This window comes from Zalophus californianus, chromosome 12 (genome assembly GCF_009762305.2).
Source record: "Zalophus californianus isolate mZalCal1 chromosome 12, mZalCal1.pri.v2, whole genome shotgun sequence".
NCBI classification, from domain to species: domain Eukaryota; kingdom Metazoa; phylum Chordata; class Mammalia; order Carnivora; family Otariidae; genus Zalophus; species Zalophus californianus.
In genome coordinates this window covers 61,232,984-61,253,207 of record NC_045606.1, presented here as the reverse complement: position 1 = coordinate 61,253,207, position 20,224 = coordinate 61,232,984, and the positions used below count along the sequence as shown (strand labels likewise).

Here is a 20,224-nt window from a genome sequence, read left to right as displayed (position 1 = left end):
AACAGTTGGTGACTCAGCCCACCAGATTCACCGGGTGTTTCTGAGCATTAAATGTGCATGGACTGAGCGGCAAGTGCTGCTAGGAGCTCTGCAATCCCCAGCAGCATCGTCACTTTGATTATCCCTCACTGGGTCTCCCTGACCCTGCAAATGCTCACATATGTTGCTAAATTTCATAGGATCAAGTTGGTCCCTTATCCCGCGTGAGCCCTCCCCCCTGGCTTGGAGACCACATCTGAGCTTTCCATCTCTGGGGCTTCAGACGAGCAACGGAAGCAAACCAACTAGCTGGTTCTTTAAACACTGGCACTTAAACGTATAAACCATTTGACAAACGTTTGTCTATGCATCAGGAAGCCTGGAAGACCCTACAGCTCCAGGTCTGTGGTAACTTGCAAGCTCCCAGCCCCACCCTTCTCTCCACCAGCCCCTGGGGCTTCTTGCTGCCTGAGCTGAAGTGTGTGTCAGGGGCCGTGGAGTGTCCTTATTTAGGATGCAGCTGGGCCCCTGTGTGCATCCCTGCACAGGCGGGGGGAGAGGAAGCGGGGAGAGCCTGCCAGAGAAGAGATCCCAGGAACCGAAGAAGAAGAAACACTTCCTACCAGGAAGCAGAGAGTGGCGGGAACCAAGGCTAGAGCTCAAAGGAGAGAAGAGGCCGGCTTGGCTACTGCTAGCCTCAGATGTCTGAAATAACCGCGTGGGAGCAGACACCAGGGCAGGAGGGCTGACGCCAGACGGGGACGTGAAGGGAGCACAAGGGCCCTGTTTTGTGGTTCTGGGGACTAAGGCAAGGATGATCCTTCGAGGGCAGTTAGTTGCAGGGAGCCAGCCCCACGGACCCCCCAGTGCCAGGTCTCAGAGACTTTATGACTTATATGCATGAACAATTTTTGACGACATAACACATACATATAAGCATGGGTTGGTAAAAACTTGCAAAAACGTGGAAGAAAAAAGACAGTAAATGGATAGCAAAAAAAAAAAAAAGGTGGAGGGTCTTTTCCAATGTAATGTAATCATCCTAAATGCAGGGAAAACAAGGCTGACCAACCCAGGCCCTGGGCAGATCCCCCACTCCCACAGGAAGGACTTCCACAAGGGGAGGTGCCCAAGTTGTACCTACAGACCAAGGGCAAGCTCTGCCTCCCTGGGGAAGCCCCAAGGAGAGGAAGGACCTGGGACTGGTCTGTGGATCCTGCATCCCCTTCTGTCCAGGACAATGGTCAGCTGGGGTCTCTCTGCTGTTCCACTTATCCATTGGCAGCCACCAAGGCTCTGAGCCCCTGGGATGGGGTCACCAATGAAGGCAGGACCAATCCCCCACCAATGCCACGAGAAGACCTCGGCCCCTTCTAATCCGCCCCCTTCTTAAAAAACTGAGGAGGCAACAAGGTAGAAAACCATACGGTTTCTACCTTGCCCACGGAAAGAACCCTAGACTGCGCTCCGATGTTCTGTGCCCATCTGGCCCTTCCAGCCAACCACAGGGGATCAACCTTGCTCCCCGGCATCAGAAGTGTACCCATACCCCATACACCCAGCTGGTCATTCTCCTGATCATCAGGCAAGATGTGTGAAACAGAAGGTACTTAGTCTGGTTCAGAACAGGTGGAGGGCTGGGGGAAGGCTGACAGAGCAAGTGGGACATGCTGTCAGGGATGTGACTACAAAAATACTTGTAGAAAACAAGCCAAATGGTCATGGAAATGGAGAAAATGCTACACTCAATGTTAAGGGTTGCCCGCAAACCCCATCAATCTCACACATATCAACTGTCCCTCTGCTCAGGGAGGAGGGAGTTGCAGGAGGAAGACCAGACCCAGAGATAGAGCTGCCCTGAAAGAAGGTGGAGAAGAGAAAGGACTCCCCCCTTCTAATACCCAGACCAGCAAAAATGTCCACCCGGCTTGCTAGTGGGGGTTGAGCGACTTGTACATGCTGGACTGGTGGTGGGGACATCATGCAACAGTGCATCCAGTGGCATTCATGAACTTCCCATAGTCCCCAAATCCCCAAAGGAAATCCAACTACTAAACAGCTAAGACCCTAATTACCCTAAGGATAATACCAGATTCTGGTATTTTCCATCTTGATTCCTAGTGGGACACAGGATCTGACCGTCTCATCCTCTCTCTCTTCCCTCCCACGTAATCACCATGCAGATTAGCAACTGGGTTGGCTAAAGGATAGGCAGGCAACTACATTTTAAAGGCACTTTAATCCGAAAGAAATCAGAAAGAAATGCCCCTGCTAGTCTACCCTGCCAGCAAAACCTAGGCCTTCTCCTGTGACCTGAGTGCAGGGCCCACACAGCTGTTGGAAGGGATGATGGTGTTCACATAATGGTACTTACAAGTAGATGCTGGATTCATTGCCTCCCATGTCTGGAGACTGAAGTTTCTGCACAAGGATGATGATGATGCCAATGAAGAGCACAAAGTTAACCTGAAGAGCAAAGAAAAAGTAGATGGAAATGATTCCGGGCAAAGACTTTCCACACCCCTGCCTTTGCCTGGACTGTTATTGCCCCAACAGGACCCTCCACAATCCAGTCAAAATCCCTTCTAGACTTATAATCCAAGATGGTGGCATGAGAACACTCATTTACCTCACCACTTACTATTGCTAAAATGACAGAAAAGATAGAAGAAAAAGAATTTCGTAGAAGTACTGAGGAATAGGAAAGATTATCATGAGTGAGCCAGAAGAGTAGGCAATTTCTAGAAGAGAAAGAGCAAATAGGATCAGGGTCACGGAAAACAATACCAAACAGAGAAGAGGTTCCTGCAGAGGTGGAAACTGTCCTCTGGAGAAACTCCAAGTTCAGGGTAATGGAACATGGGGAACAAGAATGGACAACCATAAGCATTATGAATTAAAGGACTGCCTGGGAATGGCAGGAACAGCATTTACCTTCAGAAAAGATCAGGGATGAAAATCTCTCTAAACAGTGAGAAGGGGGGGAGGACGGGGAGCAAATAAATAGAAACAAGGCACAAGGAGAGGACCACAAGGCAACAGCCTCCGAATGTAGCCAAAGCAGCTACAGCTGGAGAAAAAAAATGTAGGGCTTGATACTAACTTATGAAAAAATAATAAATACTGAAGATAAAACAACTAAGCATTCAAATCAAAAGCTAGGGGGAAAGTGCCACACATTTTACTTTCACAAGAAGGAAATTAATAAAGATAAAAATTCATTATAAAAAATAGGGAGAAAAGTGGAGTTGATCGATAAAAACTTTATTTTGGGGTCTGGCATTGTTGGTTTGTTTCCACGTGCTCCACAAAGGCAGTTCTCTAAGTCTTCTTCCCCACGACCAGCCCAGGGCCTGAACAGTCCCGGGAATTCAGCACAGTACCTGCTGCTCACTGCATAGGTTAGTCAAATCCAAAAGGAGAAAATACCATTAAATAAATTTAAGGATGAGAATGAGGACAACAGATGTACAGAATATTTTAAATCATAAGAGAAAAACAAAATGGGAAAATTGAAAGAAACAAAATCAAATCAAGAAGATGTAGAAAATCTGAGTAGAGAAATGACCTTAGGAGAAATTTAAAAAGCAATCAAAGATGCGTGCATTAAAAGGCATTGGGCCCAGATTACTTTACAGACCAGTTTCACAACACCTTTAGGGAAGATGTCATTTACAGACTACTTCATTGTTTAAAAGCAAATAAAAAGACAACCTCACAAATTGCTTATCAAGCTAACAAAACTCTGCTACAACAAAGAAAACATACAAATACATACACACACACACACACACACACACACACACACAACTAGAGAACTTACAAAGAGCAATGCAAAAACTATAAACCAAATATTAACAAATAGAATTTAGTAGTGCATTAAAAGAACAAAGAGATCATGGTCATAAAGGCTTATATCAGAAATGCAAAAAAAAAAACAAACTCAAAAACAAAACCAAAAAAACCCAAGTCTACTAATATTTCTTACATTAACATATTAAAACAGTAAGCTACCTTTACCCCCATAAGATCGGTGAATAGTTCAATAATCAAAACATCAACAAAGACATGAGAAATGAGTACTCTTGTATTCTGCTCATTTGATATCTATGAAAATATTAAATGTACATACCCTTGTCCCAGAAATTCCACTCCTAGATAGTTATTCTAAAGACATATTCACACATACTCAGATATGCATGAATATACCCATCGTAGCATTGTTCAGAAGAAGAAAAATTGGAAATTGTAAAAGTCCATCACTAAGGGAAGGGACCACTCCAATAAATGTTTCCAAAACACATTTGATTTCCTGATTTTTAAAATACACACTAAAATGAGCCAGGATTAGAAACTTTCCTAATTCAATGAAGAATGACTGCTCAAATCTATATAGCAAACACCATCCTCATGACCCCTAAACCAAGGAATAGGGATGCCTGGGTGGCTCAGTCGGTTAAGCATCTGGCTTCGGCTTCGGTCATGATTCCAGAGTTCTGGGATCAAGTCCCACATCGGGCTTCTTGCTTTGCGGGAAGCCTGCTTCTCCCTCTGCCTGCCACTCCCCCTTCTTGGGCGCACTCTCTCTCTCTCTGACAAATAAAGAAATAAAATCTTTATAAAAAAATAAAATAAAATAAAACCAAGGAATAAATGGTATAAATACTGGAAAGAGTAAAACTATTTTCATATACAGATTACATCATTTTCCTCCTAGAAAACCCATCAGAACCAACCGAAAAGGGACAGGAACGACTAAGAGTTTAGAAAAGTAACCAAGAAAAGAAAAAATGCACAAAAACAAACAGCTTCCCTATGCACCAGCCATAACCCACTAACACATACAATGATAGAATGAGTTCCAGACACAGCACACACCCAAACTGGAAAACACTTTAAAGGTAAATTGAATAAGACAATGGAAAAGCTGTACAAAATGACTCTATGGGAAAGACTAAATAAATGGAGAATCAGGCCATGTTCTTGGAGAGGAAGACACCATATTTTAAGAAAATCACTTCTCTGAATTAATTTATAAATTTAATGCAATTTCTCTAAAAATCTCAACCACATTCTTTTTGTAACTTGACAAGGATATTTGACAGCTCATCTGAAAGAGTGACTGAACAAGAAAATTTTGAAGGAACGAAGAATAAAGAAGCGGATATTAACATACCAGATATCAAAACCCGCTACCAGGTTATAATAACTAGCACTAGGGGGGCATTCACCGTGGAAACAGCCAAACAAGTTAGTAACATAGCATAGAATACAAGTAGACTATACTGAATGTTCATGATAAAGTGACATTTCAACATAATTGAGAAACAAGGGTCTATTTAATAAAAATAATTGAAAGGGTGGAATATCTATCTACTGGGAGAAAAAGAAACTAAAGATGATTAGATAACATTTCAGATCAGACAAAGCAATAAAAATTTAGCTAGATTCAGGACATATCTATAATAATACAATCCATAAACATGTTATAAAACAACTAAGAATACTTTTATGTCTTAGGATTGGAAAAGCCTTCCATAATGAGAAATAAGTTTCAGAATTTACAAAGACAAAGCCTGACAGTTTGTATAAAATTATGCAGACTTGGAAATATACTTGTAACATGCTTAACAGATAAAGCGTTACTATCTTTCAAACAATTAGAAAGACAATTGAGCAAAGCAAGCAAAAGAGAAATGAGCAAGAGAAATAAACAGGTAATAATCAGAATAAAAACAAATTGTCAATAAATGTTTGGGAAAAAGTACCTCACTGTGCTAGCAATATGGAGAAATTCACATTAAAACAATGAGCTACCATTATCCCCCAGGAGCCTGAGCAAAAATTTAAATGATTGATGTTACAAGCACAGACAATGATAAGAGGTACGCTTTCCAACCCATCAATTCCATTTCTAGAGATTTAGTCGAAAGGAATGCTCATGCTCAAAACAGTGCACAGAATTGCTCCTAGTAGCATTTTTCATTATGAGGAAAAATGAGAAAATATAAATGTCCAACACATTTAACTAGCGTATCCATGTTGCCATATATAATGTAGCCAGGAAAAAGGAGAAGGCTGGCTTGTGCAGTAACCTCTGTATTTGTCTCCTTCTCCTGCTTTCTGCCCAGGCCCCCGTCTCTTCCTCATCCCTGTCCCAAGGATACTCACCATTATGGAGCCAACCACAGGGCCTTTGATCACCCACCACAGAGCTGTGTTGTCATTCATATCCCAGCAGCTGAAAGACAGACAGACGGAGAGAAAGAAGAGAGATTAAGCTCAGGTCTGGGAGCCTGCAAGCCAATGCCCCCGGCCCCACTGTGGCGCTTTGCCCCTGCAGCTCTCTGACCAGGGGCTGGCTGGAGAGTTTCCAGGCATGCTGCAGACCCAAGCCCAGTTCTGGTTCTTCTGGTGCCTTGGTCCTTCCCTCTGCTCCCTGTCAAGGCAGGGAGTGAAGCCCCATAGTTAGAATCACCAATGGGCTCCTGGGCAAGGGCCATGTTCCTCCTTCAGGATTGTGAGGGTGTGACCTCACCCTCGACACCCTTCTTCCCCTCCCTAAAAGGAAAACAGACACTCAGAGCTGGGCCCAGAAATACAGAGGGACTCTGAAAACCTTGCACATTCTCACTAGGTTCTGGCTGAGATGTGGCTGGGTGGGTCCACCCGTGGTGCGATCAGGGTGCAGGCAGGGGCTGGGGATGGGGGTGCAGGCTGGGCAGCCACTGAGACCCACCTGTAAGAACCTACTCGGGGCTCTGGCCCTGGCTCTTGGGCACGTACTCACCCTGTGTCATCGAAGTAGAGCCTCAGCATAGCCCACACAGACACACACACAGTTGGGGTCCCTGGGAGAACAAAAAAAGGAGCCTGGTGATAACAGGAAAACCAACAGGCCCTGGGGTCCCCTCAGATTTGGGGCCCCTGGGAGCCACTGTCCCCCAGTCAAACAGGGGGTTCTGGCCCATGGGGCAGGTCTCCCTTTCAGACCTGGAGTCTTGGGGACCCTAACTGTCCCTCACACCTGTGCCTCCTGGGGGTCCCCAGGCCTTTGGCTATCTTACTTCTCAGGATTCCCGAGCATGTCACATCCTCCAGACGGTGGGCTTTCTATGGGCAGGAAGAGCAAGAAAGGGTCCAAGAACCAGAGGTGTGGCATCTGCTACGGGAAAAGACAGCGCCTCCCTCCTTTGACCTAACACTCCCTGACAGCAGCACCGAGGATGTACCTGGCCTTGAGGCCTGAGTCTGTCCGGGCCACAGCCAGTGACCTACCCCAGCCTATAATGGTGTACCAGTAGAAGTATCTCCTCTCAGGAAAGAAGGTCTCCACTAGCAGGGTGAAGAGGTACAGACCCTCGATGAACAGCCAGAAGTAGTTTGACACGACACAGTAGTGGAAGAAAACCATTATGGCCTTGCATTCCACCTGCGGAGAGGGTGGGGAGGGTGAGGGAGGCCGGAAGCCCCCTCTGCTGCCCCCCCACCCCCAGCCCTGAAAGTCCTGCCCAGCAGGAGCAGGGAGAAACCAGAGGGCCCTTCAGCTCTGGCATGCTTGGGCTCAAACATCCCATGGATCTAAAAGACTCCACATTCCTGGATTCGAAGAGTTAAAAATGGCAGCATCCTGTGATTCTGAGTCGAAGCTGCCCATGGAGGCAACTCTACATGTGTCAGAAAAGGATGGGGGTAGGGTGAGCACGGGGCCCGCTCCCCTCCCTAGGCTCCTTCTCCAGCCCCTCCAGGTAAGGGGAGTACAGAGGAGCCCGCAGGAGGCTCCTGAGTCAAATAAAGATTTTAGACATCAAGGGGGAGACTCCCGGTCCCCAGAAATCTCAGACAGATCCCCCTGCCCCCTCCACATGTGCCCCCTTGGGTCAAGACCCTGTGCTCTGGGCTGTTCTTTCCATCTTATTCCATCAAAACCTATCTCCTCTGCTCACCTCCAAAGTTATGAGAACTGGGGAGATGGTCTGGAGAGACCCAAGCCAAGCAGCCCCTCGGCTCTGCCACCGGTTAGTTAAATGACCAGGGGCCCGGAAAACCCTCTCTCTGAGCCTAGTTCCCTTCTTGGGCAAGCGAGACTTGGCGTTTCCACCCGACCCTCCACATCTGCTCGGCCAAGTACATACACAGACTGAGGGACAAAAAAGGACACGGAGCAGGGGTCTCGCGGGTTACTAGCAACTCATGGTCATTCCCGGATTTCTGCATTCACTGGGGACAATGCCTTCGCCCGCGCGAGAACACCTGGATGGCGGGGGGAGGGGGGGGAAATCACAGGGAAGGGAGCCCCGGAAGGGCCTTCCCACCAGGGGTCAGCGCACTCACCGTGGAGATGAAGCAGTGGTTGTTGTCCTGCTCGGCGTAGAGGATCCAGTCCTTGATGAAGACGGAGATGGCCCTCAGCATGAATGACACGAACAGGTTCATGTGGATGAAATTGCGGGTGCAATGTAGCTTCCTACACCAGCAGGCCGGGGGAGGGAGAGGCCTTGAAGCAACAACCCCACAGCAGCCCCTCCTCCGCTCCGAGATCTGCTCCGGGCCAACTCCGCGGCTCTGTCTCAGGGGCTCCCCACCTTCCCACCTCCTTCCCACCCCTCTAAATCCTCACTCACTGCCAGGCCTTTGTTGCCTGGCTCCACGACTCTGAGAGACCAGACCTCCCCCTCCTGTGGCCTCTGTCCATCTAGACCAGGAGGATAAACGTGAGGCATGGAGGTCTCCTGCCCAGGGTCCGCCCATGGCCCTGGGCATGTCAGCTGCCCTCTCTCAGATCGAGTTTCCCATCTGTTATCAGAGGGGTGGGGGAACTGCCTTCTAAGGGGCCTCCAGGGCTGACATCCAGGGGAGAAGGTAGGAGTGGGCAGGACAGAGTAAGGGCTCCGAGCTAGGGGGTGCTGCACTGGCTTGAACGCTGCTGGTATGTGTCGGGGGTCCTTACCGGAAACGACACAGGATGACCATGGCAGTGGTGAGGGTGACAAGGGATGTGCTGTAGCCAACTGTGTACAGGGCCTTGACTGACAGGTAGTAATAATCCTGGAGCAAAGCACAAAACGTCCAGGGCTCCACATGGGGCTTGCCCCAGCCCCCAGCGCCCTCGGGCCAGGGCCTGCCCACCCCAGCGGTCCACCACCCAGCTCCTCCCTCCTCTCTTCTCCTCTTGCTGATCTCATCTCCTCCTCTCCCCCCCCCCGCGAGTGCCTCTTCTACCCTGCCCCCCACCCCATCCCCCATGAGCTTCTGCTCCCCTCCACAGTGTCTGTACTCTGCCTATGCTCAGTAAATGCTTGCTGAATGCCAGAGCACTGACCAATCAGAACAGGCATCACCTTAGCCTGGAGAAGCTCCCAGGAGGCCCCCTGCTGGGCCCTGCCTCAACCCTTCAGTCACAGGAAGGACGTGTGTCCTGGAAGAGTAGCCAGGGAGGTAGGGGCCGTGTAGTGGGGGCTGGGGGAACTCAGGAAGCAAAGCAGATGCTCCTTGGCCCAGAATGAGTGAATGAAGGCCTTGCCCTCCGTGCGTCTGGCTTGGGTACACAGCAGGGGCTCACGTGCTGCCTAGGGACACGTAGGCCCAACAGGAGCCAAGGCCTTGGTGGGGACACCCGGTCACCAGCCTCCTCAGCCCCACCCCTGCCACTTCCCCGTGGGGACAGCCACTCACCTGGTCCCCGGGCTCGTATTCATCATAGTCATCAAACCCACACGCGTCTACGTAATGAGGGAACGGCTCTGACCATCCATCCTCAGTGCAGTTCCGGCTCACCACCCTCATGTCTGCAGTAGAACAAAAACTCAGTGGGGCATGGGAATGATTTAAGAAAACCCTGCAATTCTTACTTGAAAATTACTTCTTAAGTGAGAATTTCTAGAAACCCATATGCGCATCTGGGAAGATGGTGATTGAAGGTTCATGAAATTTTCCACCGTCCGCGGGAACATAGCAATTGCTGGTGGCCTCAAGCTCAGCCTTTACATGAAGGACACTGGGGAGGACAAGGCACAGCCGATCTCTTAACAAGGGCTGAGGGGACCGGGCCTCCCTCTCTTCTGGAACTGGCAAACGCTCACTGACCAAAGGCCGGAGCCTCTTCCCTAGGCCCTGGGTCAGCACTTGTCAAACGTCGGTGAACAGGCATGAATGATGTGCGATCACCGTTGCAGACTCCAGCCGCCAGCGCACTCCAACCCCCGGATTCTGGTCCAGGAGTCAGCTCAGGCGACTCTGGAGCTGGAGTGCCCTTCAAACATCAGGAGCTCTGAGCCTTGCAACAGCTGCAAGATCCCGCACCAAGGGGATACATGCATGGCTTGCTTGATTAACAAGGACCAGACCTCCATTAACCTAGCGCCAGATCTTATTAAGATATGTATTTAGGTTTAAAAAAAAAAAAAAAAAGAAACTTTTGTCTTCCCAGGTTTAGAGGTCTGTTTCCTGTCACTAACGTACTTTAATTTCCTTTTGATAGACTGTAAAGGCCATTTTGTAGGACACCAAAGGGGAAGGAGTCATTTACAGTCTGTAGGGTGGAATCTAGATTGGTTTTGGCCCCGCCTGGGGCCTTTTCGCCTTTAATGATTGCTCGTTTTATCTTCCCCTCTCCTGATTGTCTGTAAGGGTGAACAACGGCCATCCCGTGGAGGGGAGAAGGCAAGCAGCCCCCTCTGCCTCCAGCCCTGGACTGTGGCCCCAGACCGACCCCTGTTCCCAGACTGGCTTCCTGGGAGTTTACCTGGCATCTTAGGGCACGTGGCAATGGTTCTTTCTTTCACAGGATTCAGGGGCCAGGAACTTGTGTAAAACAAGACACTTCCACAGAAAAGGAGCTCCAGCACCCATGTTGCTGGAAAGCTCCCCCTGCTGTGGCCAAGGCCACCTCTGGGGAGGTCAGGAAGGAGGCAAGGGCAGAGGCCAAGACAAGAGACCCCCTCTACTTTTCCAACCCCACGTCCTCGCCAGCTGGGTTGGAAGAGCTGAGGCCAAGTCTTTCCTTGCCAAGAGAGTCAGAAACACACTTCCTGGGACTCTGGGAAGAAGCAGAGGGTGGGTGACCCTGCCACAGAAGACAGCTCTGCCCAAAGTGGGGAGACTACTGGTCTCTACCGCTTCTCGAATTTGGAGTCCTGTGACATAGGACAAGGAGGACGCCTGACAGGCCCAGGGAGAGGAGGAGTCAATTCTGTCCCCCATTTTGATGCCAAATTCCTCCTTCTTCCAGCAAATCCACGTCAGTCTGTTACTAGCAACCTCCTTCCAAGTCCCTCTGAAAGTCTGCACGTCCCGGGGGAGTTATAGCCTTGGCCAAGTCCCTTCCCATTCCTGGGCCTCCTCTCCTCTCCGCTTTGCCCACGGCAGGGTGGTGGGAAGAGGAAAGGGAAGCTGTTTTGAAAAACAATTATTTAAAAGTGTCCCAGAGGTAGAAGCCATTTCCTTTCTTTTATTTTCCTCCTTTCTCTGTTTCTTTTTATAAGACAGTGTGGGCACAGAGGCATATAAACCTTTTTGTTCAGAACTATTCCACAAATTTGCCACTCTATTGTTCTGATGGAAATCTAAAGAAGATGGACTATTCTCTAGATTGTCAAAACCTTGCAGTGACTGCGCCCTCTTCACTAGACTATTTTGCCCCAGCAAATTCGTAGGAGCACAGGATTTTAGGGCACTGGTTCTCAAAGTGGGCACCCTACCCAGACTAGACCATCAGCATCACTGGGAAGACTGGCTAGATATGCACATTCTCAGGCCCCACCCCAGGCCCGCTCTATCAGCGACTCTGGGGGCAGGGAATCTGAGTTTTAATGAGCCCCCTAGGTGACTGAGGTCACACTGAAAGTCGGAGAACCACCGTTGCACCTGGGAGTTCCAAACTATCAGGAGTCATCGAATCTAGGGGATTTGTACCTGGAGTCCACAGTGTGGCTTCGGGAGATCTGTGCTCCCAGAAATTGTATGCACAACGTTCTGTCTGAGCACATGAGTGCAAGTTTCTGTGGACAAAATCCACAGCTTTTCCAGAGATCACACAGCCACAGAAAGGCCCTGCTTGCCCCAGAACCGGGCCGCCAAGCTCCGTGTCAGCACATACCCTCCCTCCAGCCAGCCCATGGTGGGCCCCAGTTTATCCCCTCACCTGAGAGATCCAAGGAGTTACTGTCAGGGAAATCGAACTCCCCTGCAAAGCACAGAAGTGGGCATGAGTCAGCACACATAGCCATCAGCGTGCCAGGGCTGTGCGTGGTGTACCCTCTACCCTGGAAGGTCAAGGCCATCCCTGGTCTGAAGGACAGAGGCAGGGTCTCAGCCAAAAGGCTGCAGCACACACAGTAGCCACACACCTTTCTGACACGCGCACACAGACACACACACACACACACACACACACACACACACACCGTGCCTTCTGGCATCAGTCCCATTTGCTCTGTACTTCTGTGATGCTGATGATGGCCCATGACTCAGTTCTCCCCACCGGGCCACAGGAAGTGGAGATGGGATATCATCAGGAAGGTGGGAGGGCCTCCGGACTGGGAGAGCAATGGAAAAGGATGACGGGGCCTTTTCCAGAAAAAGGCAGGAACAGCAACACAGGTCCTGGACTTGGGTTTCTTCTTGGGTCTACAAGCCTCCATCTCAGCCCCCAACTATCTCATCCAAGGGAGCCTAGGACTTCATCCATGGACATTTTTTCTCTCTCTCTCCTGACTCTTTATACCACCTCCATCCTTTTCTTATGACGAACCCCCTGCTAGCAATGAACCCTCGTTTCCTTTCCACTTCTCAAAACCCCGTTTCCAACACATAGCTGACATGCCACCCCCTCCAAGATGCCTCTCCTGACCTTTTCATTACCCTGCCTGCATGCTGCATAGTTAGGTCTCTCAAGCTTGCCCTCCATTCCAGTGTCAAGGCCACTGAGGATGTCAGTATCTACATGGGCTCACACACACATTCCGGCCTGTACAATGCTCATTTTCTATCCCGTCCACAAGTGTGTCTCGGCCTCCCAAATCAGCCCATGAGCACCCCGAGGCCAAGCGCTGTGTCTTCCATCTGCCTGTGTCCCCCACCTCCCCAGATGGCTAAGGGCAGGCGGTAGAGGCGGGGAATCTGGTCCCTGAGGAGCATCTCATGCCACCCCCACCCATTCCCAGCAGTCAGAACTGGGTTCCCGCTGGATGGACAGATGGACAGATGATCAGCAGCCTGTCCTCTCCAAGGTTCCTCTTACCAATGGTTTCTAGCTTCCACACTGAAACAGAGAAAGAGAGAGAACCCAGAGGTGAACGAGGGAGCTAGAGTTGGGTCTGCTCTCATTGGGTCCTGCTGAATTCCTCTCTCCCCCACTCCCCATGCCCAGACTTTGCCAGGGACCCAGGAGCATGAGGACTGTGGGCTGGGGGTGGGCCAGACACGGGAGACTTCTACCTCTCCCTCCAGAATGCGACCCAGCTATGGAGAGATGAGTAGAGGCATTCGAGAGGAGGAGGGGAGCTCGGTGCCCCTGTGTCTTCAGCAGCCTGCAAAGCAACAGCTACTACAGCAAAGAGATTCGGCCCCGGAAGCCATGAAATAGAATGAGAAATGCCATTCTCAACTTTCTCAGCATGTAAGGCAAGTCTCACTAACCCAGCTTTGCCAACAGAGACGCTAAAGGGCCCTGCCTTAATGAGCCATTAAGGATCAGGTGTAAATAACACATTCATGGTGCCGTTGCCAAAGGCAGGGACAGAGTGTGAAGGAAAATTTTCCTTAAAATCTTAGTTCACCGCTGATTCATTTTGCCTTTTTGTTGTTGAAAAGAAGCAGTCTCGCCATGGTACCTGACCCAAAGCAGATGTTCAAGAAGCCTCAGGTAAATGATGAATGAGAGGGCTACATGAACGGAGGAAGTGAGGAAGGCGGTTTCCATAGAAATGCTGCAGGATGTGGCTGAGTCACCAGCTGCCACCGCACCAAGGGCCCCCATGCACACTGTACCCCGAGTTTGTCTCTGATTCCAAATTCACTTCCTGTCTGGCTCTGGGGCCACACCCAGCCCCCCAGCTGTCAGGATGGAAGAGCCTAAAGCCATCTTCCTTCTGGGCTGGCAGGTCTGGAGGTAGGAGGTGTGGCTAAACATCCAGAAGGGGAAGTGGGAAGAGGGGAAGGGAGGCATCTTATCCAAACCTTGCTTCCCCTGGTCTTCGGATGGGTCCCTGCACCCCAACATACTGCCACTCTCCCCTCTGCCACCTCCCACAAGCACCTGCCCCTCCAGGCAGCGTCCCGGTTGCTGGAGTTCCAGAAGTGAAAGAGAATATGCCTTCTGCCTCTCCTAGACAGGTCAGAGGCTGGAGGGAGGCAGGACTCCGTAGTGGAGTGGAGCTCGAACGCTCTCCAGGTCTAGAAGGACACCGGCCTAAGCCTTAGGTAGGTGAAGGAGGAAGCTGAGGACCAGGCCACAAGGTCCTGTGCATGAGCACCCAAGTGACTCAGATGCCCCCAATCCCCTCCAGAGTCCCTGCCGTCCATCCTCCCCTAAACAAGGCCCCAACCCAGGGCTCAGCAGTCAGTGGGGCAGTTCTCAGCACATCACCTGCCTGAAGCCCAGCCCCGCCTAACTTGGTGTCCTGTTCCTTCCACAGCCACAAGGAGTGGGGTGGAAGACCAGGGTCCAGCTCTAGGCCCTTCCCAGAGTTAGGGCAGACTGGCTGGAGAGCAGCCCTTCTTAGGAGTCTACAAGGTCCCAGCTGAAAGGTGGGAACTGGCCTAGAGAGGCCAGCTCACACCCAAAGAAGAGATCTGCACGAACCCCTCTTTGTCAGACCCTTCCCCTTGGAGATGTGGTCATTAAGGCCTTGTGCCTTTTCTCAGAGCACTGCCCCCCTCACTTCTGCCCCCTGTCCCAATATCCTGAGTCACACAGCTCAGACACTGCCCACCCCTAGGACTCTCAAATGGGTCTGGGGCCCCTGAATATCTCCACAGCACATCAGTGCCCACCCCCCCCGAGATCTCAAACACAGACATGTCCCAAGCTGAGCTCTTTGTGATACCATACCTAGTATCTAAGTGGGTACGCGGGTGTGTACATGGGTGAGTGTCTTATGCCCAGCTGCCTGAAGGCGTCTCATTGTGTGTCCATCTTTGGGTATCTCTCTGGGCCTCTGAGCATCCCTGTATGTGTGATACTGATAGTAACACCAACTAACACTACTGACCATTAAAATATGCCAAGACCTGGGCTACCATGTGCATTCCTCCACACGATTCTCCAGTCACTATGCCACATTGCCATTTGACAGATCAGGGAATGGGGGGCAGGGGACAGAGGGGTGAATTGCCTCACTCAAGGTCCAAATTGGGTAAGTGACAGAGCCCACATCCAAGAGCACAGCCTGGCCTCACACCCAAGGGTGCATCTCGATATCACCCTAGGAGCCATGTCTGCAGGTGCTTCCATGTCCCTGTGCGGACCAGGGTCTGTAGTTTCATGCTCCCACTAGCATGGGAGCTCTGGAACAGGGAATATTGGCCTGTAGGGGGCCCCAGGTCCTTGGTACTTGCATCCCAGGAAGGCCTGGGGCCCAAGTGTGGGGAGCAGATTAGACCAATCATGGCCTAGGAAAGCCCCAGGGGGAAACTCACCTTGGTCTGGGTTGAAGATTCGGAAGAGTTCAGGGCAGCTGACCAGGACCATCTCACCCACGCGGGCAGGCTTCCAACACGTGAGGTTGTCCCACATCCCAGGGCAGCCTGTGCAGAAGAGAACCCTGGTGAGAGGGGGCCCTGCCCCATGCATGCACGGACACTGCACACACCACACACATGCGGGCGGGCGCACACACACCCTGGTGAGCCAGACCCTTGCAGGGGGAGGGAACGGTTTCAGGGAGAGAAGGTGAGGCTCACTGTGTGACGCAGGGCTCAGCCTCATCCCTGAAAGACCCGTCAAGGAGGAGCTGAACATTTCAGGAGCTCCTGGGGTGGAGAGGGAGCTCTCACCTGACCTTACATCTCCCACAGCCCCACGGTGCTGGGAGGATTGTGGGGAAGGGAGAAGCAGGCCAATACCAGGCCAAGGCGGGATCACTAAGCATGAGATGCTGGGGGTCTTTGGAGCACCCCACCATCACCCCACACCGGCTCCCCCTAGTCCTCCCAGCCTCCGCCATCACTATGGGGTCCAGCTTCAGCTCGGCCTCCTCGGTGGGCCCTCCCTGCCCCTAGGGGAGGGCCAGGAGCTGGCTGGCCTAAGGGTGCTGCTCCCGGCCCGCACCTGCCTTCCAGATGGTGAGGCTCTGAGGCTTGGAGGGGGAGCAGCAACCAGCCCGACAGGGAGGAGGGGAAAGCCGTCCCGGCAGAGGCCTGCGTGGCCAAGGCCCAGGACTGTGAAGGGATGCAGAGCCCGGAGACAGAAGAGGCCAGTGCCGTGGTGGTGCAGGCCCAGCCTGGGGGAGGCAGAGGGCTGGAGGGGGAGCAGGGACAGACCGAGGGGTGTTTAGGAATCATCAAGACTTGGTGCCTCGCTGGACATGCGCTGCTGGGAGCAAGACAAGGATGACAAGCTTGACGACCAGGTATTAATTTGGGGGCTCAGCAGACCCTCCTGCCCCTCTGCCTACCATGCAATCTTTCCCTCTCCTTCCAGCCTCGGCCAGCCTCGCCTGAGTGCTCTCTCTGCACCCCCTATGGCCACTTCCTCACCTCCCTTCGTGCTCCACCCCTTTCTCTGGCTCTATCCCTCCTCTTCTCTCCGCTGAAATGCCTCTGGCCACCAGCTGGCCACCTCTCCACCTTCCCTAACGGGGCCTGACCACAGACACTGGCGGCTGCCCTGCCCCGGCGCCTCACCCCTCCCACCTTGGACAAGATCACTGGCTCGTGGACTTAGGGACAGAGCTACACACAGACAACCCCCGATCCTGACACCTGCACTCCCTGAAAACAGCCTCCTGTGGCTGCGTATCCCCACCATGAAAGGCCCGAGGTAATCCAAACCCAGCCTGTCCAAGACTCAACTCAGCATCTCCCACTAGAGCCCCATTTCCTGTCTCAGCCCCAGCTAGACAGACTTGAAGCCACTTCGGCCCCTCTGGCAAACCTAGCAGTCTTCAGGCTTTAGCAAGCACCCTTAACCCACGTGATAAACTAAACCTTTCTTTGTATACCTATAGATGGCGCATTCTTTCAGTCCTTCTGCAGCAGTCACCAGACCCTCCTGTATGACCTCTGAGCACCCCGATAACATCTGTAGCTGGCGTCAGTAGTGCGCACGCAATCAAGAAATGTTACAGACCACTGCACTCCCTTAACTGATTAACTGCCCTAAACCCTTTAAAAAAATCTCTGGGCCGGCACAAACCTCAGAGTTGGCCTTTGGACAAGACTGCCTTCTTCCCAAGTGGCCGGCGTCCTGAATAAAGCTCATATTCCTTTCCAATCAAAACTCATCTCTTGAGTATTGGCTTTTCGAACAAAGGGCAGCCAAAGTCGGGTTTCGGTAACAGACCGCCCTTGCTATGTCTCCTCCTCCTTTTCCCATATCCAACTGGCCACCATGTCCCACCGGTCTGACCGCCAGGTATTTGTGAAATCCATGCCTTATTCTCCATCCCCACACCCCCACCAAGTTAAGGGGTAAGCTACCTTTTACTAGCACCATGGTCTCCTCACTCGACCCCGCAAGGCTGTGACAGTGATCTTTTCAAAAGGAAGATCTGGTCGGGACATCCAGCCCACCCCTAGCAGTGCACACCTTTCAGAAAACCTACCACCTCAAGTCCTCAACATGGCTCCCAAGGCCCAGCCCTTGTCTCCCTCTCTGGCACATGGGGAGGGGGTGAGGCCCTGGGAAAGGGCATGAAGTGAGAAGGGCATGGAGAAGGGAGCCCCAGGGAACCCCACATCTACCAGGTGGGCAGAGGAAGTGCATGCAGTGATATAATTCCTAAGGGGGGGGGGCAAAGGTGGAGGAGGGAGGCGGCCACGTGGAGGGTCTGACGGCAGAGTACAGTTTCAGGAAGGGACACACACATCCTGCTGAGGGGTCTATAAATATGGGCTTTGGAGAGGCTTCTTTACCAGGTAAAGGACAGTCAGCGGGTGCCTGAGAGAGTGTCCCACCTCCCAGAGCTGTCATGAGGATTAATGAATTCATACATGTAAAGCTCTTGGAACTCCAGGCTCACTCGATGCATGTTCACTGCTGTTATTGGCATTAATTTCATTATTTCAATTAGGTGTCCCTGAGAATCATTCCCCTGAGAGAGGCCCAGACAAGGAGATGAAGCAGAGCCCTGCAAGGTGAGGAGAAATTCCAGTGGCGTGCCACCAATCGGTCACAGAGGATGCCTGGGCAGGTGCTAGGCAGGGCGAGGGGGCCTAGGGCAGGCCTCATGGGCTCCCAGCCTCTCTGTTGGGGTCCATGATGGACTTCAGGTAGCCTTTGGACAAGAAGGCACCCCAAGCTTCCAAATGCAGAAAACCTGGTCTCTCAGAATTCAGACCTGGCTATTTTGGAATTCACACCCAGTCCCATTGACCTATGTTCTCCTGGCTCCTGGGATGACCAAGTTTGGGAGCTGGAAGCACCATAGAAAACTCAGAGGATAACAAACCAAGAAGCCAAGGACACCGGGGCCACGTGAGGGGAGCAGGGTCCCAGGTCTCACAGCAGTAGCCAGTTATTGCTGATTCCTGCCCACCCTTCGCAGCAGGAAACCAGCCGGCACATGGCTGGTTATGACATCATGTCCTTGAAAGAGACCCAGTGGCACATCTTCGGCTGCCGTGGTCCACATAGACCATGGAACGGTCATGGAGCAGGGCTGTGTCTGGCCTATGTCCTAGAAGCCCCAGCCAACAGATGCTCCTGTAATATGGAACATTAGGCCCTGGCACAACCAGCTGCTGCAGCCAGCTGACGTTCCTGAGGTCTCAGGGCACTTCAGATAGAGGGAGCATGGTCCCGAGGGTTGAGGTGCAAGGAAAGATGCAGGCCCCAGGCAGAGATGCCATGAGGGGAGGTGGGGGCTCCCAGGTTGGAGGGCAGAGGCATAGAGGCATGGTGGGGAATCCATGCTCTTAACAACTACTTACTCAACACCTGCCCCACCTCCAACACCCATCAGGCCCGGGGCCACAGTGGGGCAGGAAACAAATTTGGGAAGTTTGCCTGTGAGGGCAGAGGAAGCAGAAGGGCACCTGCATGTCCCTTCAGCACCTGCAAGGCAGCCTAAAGACTTGAATTTGGGTTGACTTCTGCCAAGGGCTCACTTCATGACTCTGACTCATTTTCCCTGTGTGCACTGCAAGGGCGGGGTGTCTCTGAGCATATGCCCAACTCTGGGTGACCAGAGCTCAAATTTGGAACAGAGATTCACTCACGACCTGCTCGTGCCCAGAAGGGTGGCTGGGGAGTCCGGGGCTGCCCTCTCTGGCCCCACTGCCAAGACAAACATCTCCCAAGGGGTACCTGCCAAGGTGCCCCACCCTACCCCATGGCCTGCCACACTATCAGAGCCCTCCTGGTGCCCTCCTTAGGTTCCCAGCCTGGTTCCCCTCCAGGGACTAAGGTTCCTAGGGGCAATTCCTACAGCACCAGGGCAGGTAGAAAGACTAGAACTGAAATCCATAACTCGAGGGCCCAATCCCAGTGCCTGGGTTTAGGGAACTGCAATACCATGACATAATAAGAATTATGTATTTGGTCTTAGTCCCAGCTTCCAGGCAAAGCTCCTAAACCGGTGGAATTTCCTGATAAGGGTGAGGGGAGTGTCTTTAGTTATTCATAAGCCTCTTTCAACCACACCTGAATTTATGCTAATGAGGTGACTCTGGGGTCATGGTGGTCGGTTGCCGGGGGAATTTTCAGCCTCACCCACCACCCTCAGGAGAGGGGGGAGGAGCTAGAAATTGGGCTAATCACCAATGGCTTAGGGTTTAGTCAATCATACCTACATAACAGAACTTCCATAAAAACCCTAAACGATGGGGTTCAAAGAGCTAATGGGTTGGTGCATCCCAAACTGCACAGGGACAGAAGCTCCTGCACTTGGGATCCTTCTGGACCTCACTCTATGAACCCCTTCATCTGGCTGTTCTTGTATATCCTTTATAGTAAACGTGTTTCCCTGAGTTCTGTGAGCCATTACCGCAAATTATTGAAACTGAGGAGGAGGTAGGTCATGGGAACCCCCAATTTGTAGTCAATTCAGACAGAAATGTGGATGACATGGGGACCCATGATTTA

The 20,224-nt window shown here is 51.6% G+C and overlaps 1 protein-coding gene across 8 annotated transcripts in view; it reads right to left on the bottom strand.

The window, feature by feature from the left end:
• ADCYAP1R1 (ADCYAP receptor type I) overlaps positions 1-20,224 on the bottom strand; it is a 56,985-nt gene that overhangs the window by 15,999 nt on the left and 20,762 nt on the right. For 5 of the 8 annotated variants that reach the window (XM_027574431.1, XM_027574429.1, XM_027574432.1 and 2 more), the window contains 10 exons: positions 15,619-15,726; positions 13,220-13,240; positions 12,122-12,163; positions 9,655-9,767; positions 8,930-9,027; positions 8,314-8,446; positions 7,258-7,411; positions 6,770-6,830; positions 6,151-6,220; positions 2,354-2,445 (listed from right to left, as the gene is read on the bottom strand). In XM_027574431.1, the coding sequence (XP_027430232.1) occupies positions 2,354-2,445; positions 6,151-6,220; positions 6,770-6,830; positions 7,258-7,411; positions 8,314-8,446; positions 8,930-9,027; positions 9,655-9,767; positions 12,122-12,163; positions 13,220-13,240; positions 15,619-15,726 (892 nt within the window). The remainder of the gene's footprint in view (positions 1-2,353; positions 2,446-6,150; positions 6,221-6,769; positions 6,831-7,257; positions 7,412-8,313; positions 8,447-8,929; positions 9,028-9,654; positions 9,768-12,121; positions 12,164-13,219; positions 13,241-15,618; positions 15,727-20,224) is intronic. The other 3 variants (XM_027574434.1, XM_027574436.1, XM_027574433.1) reach the window with 2 other exon arrangements.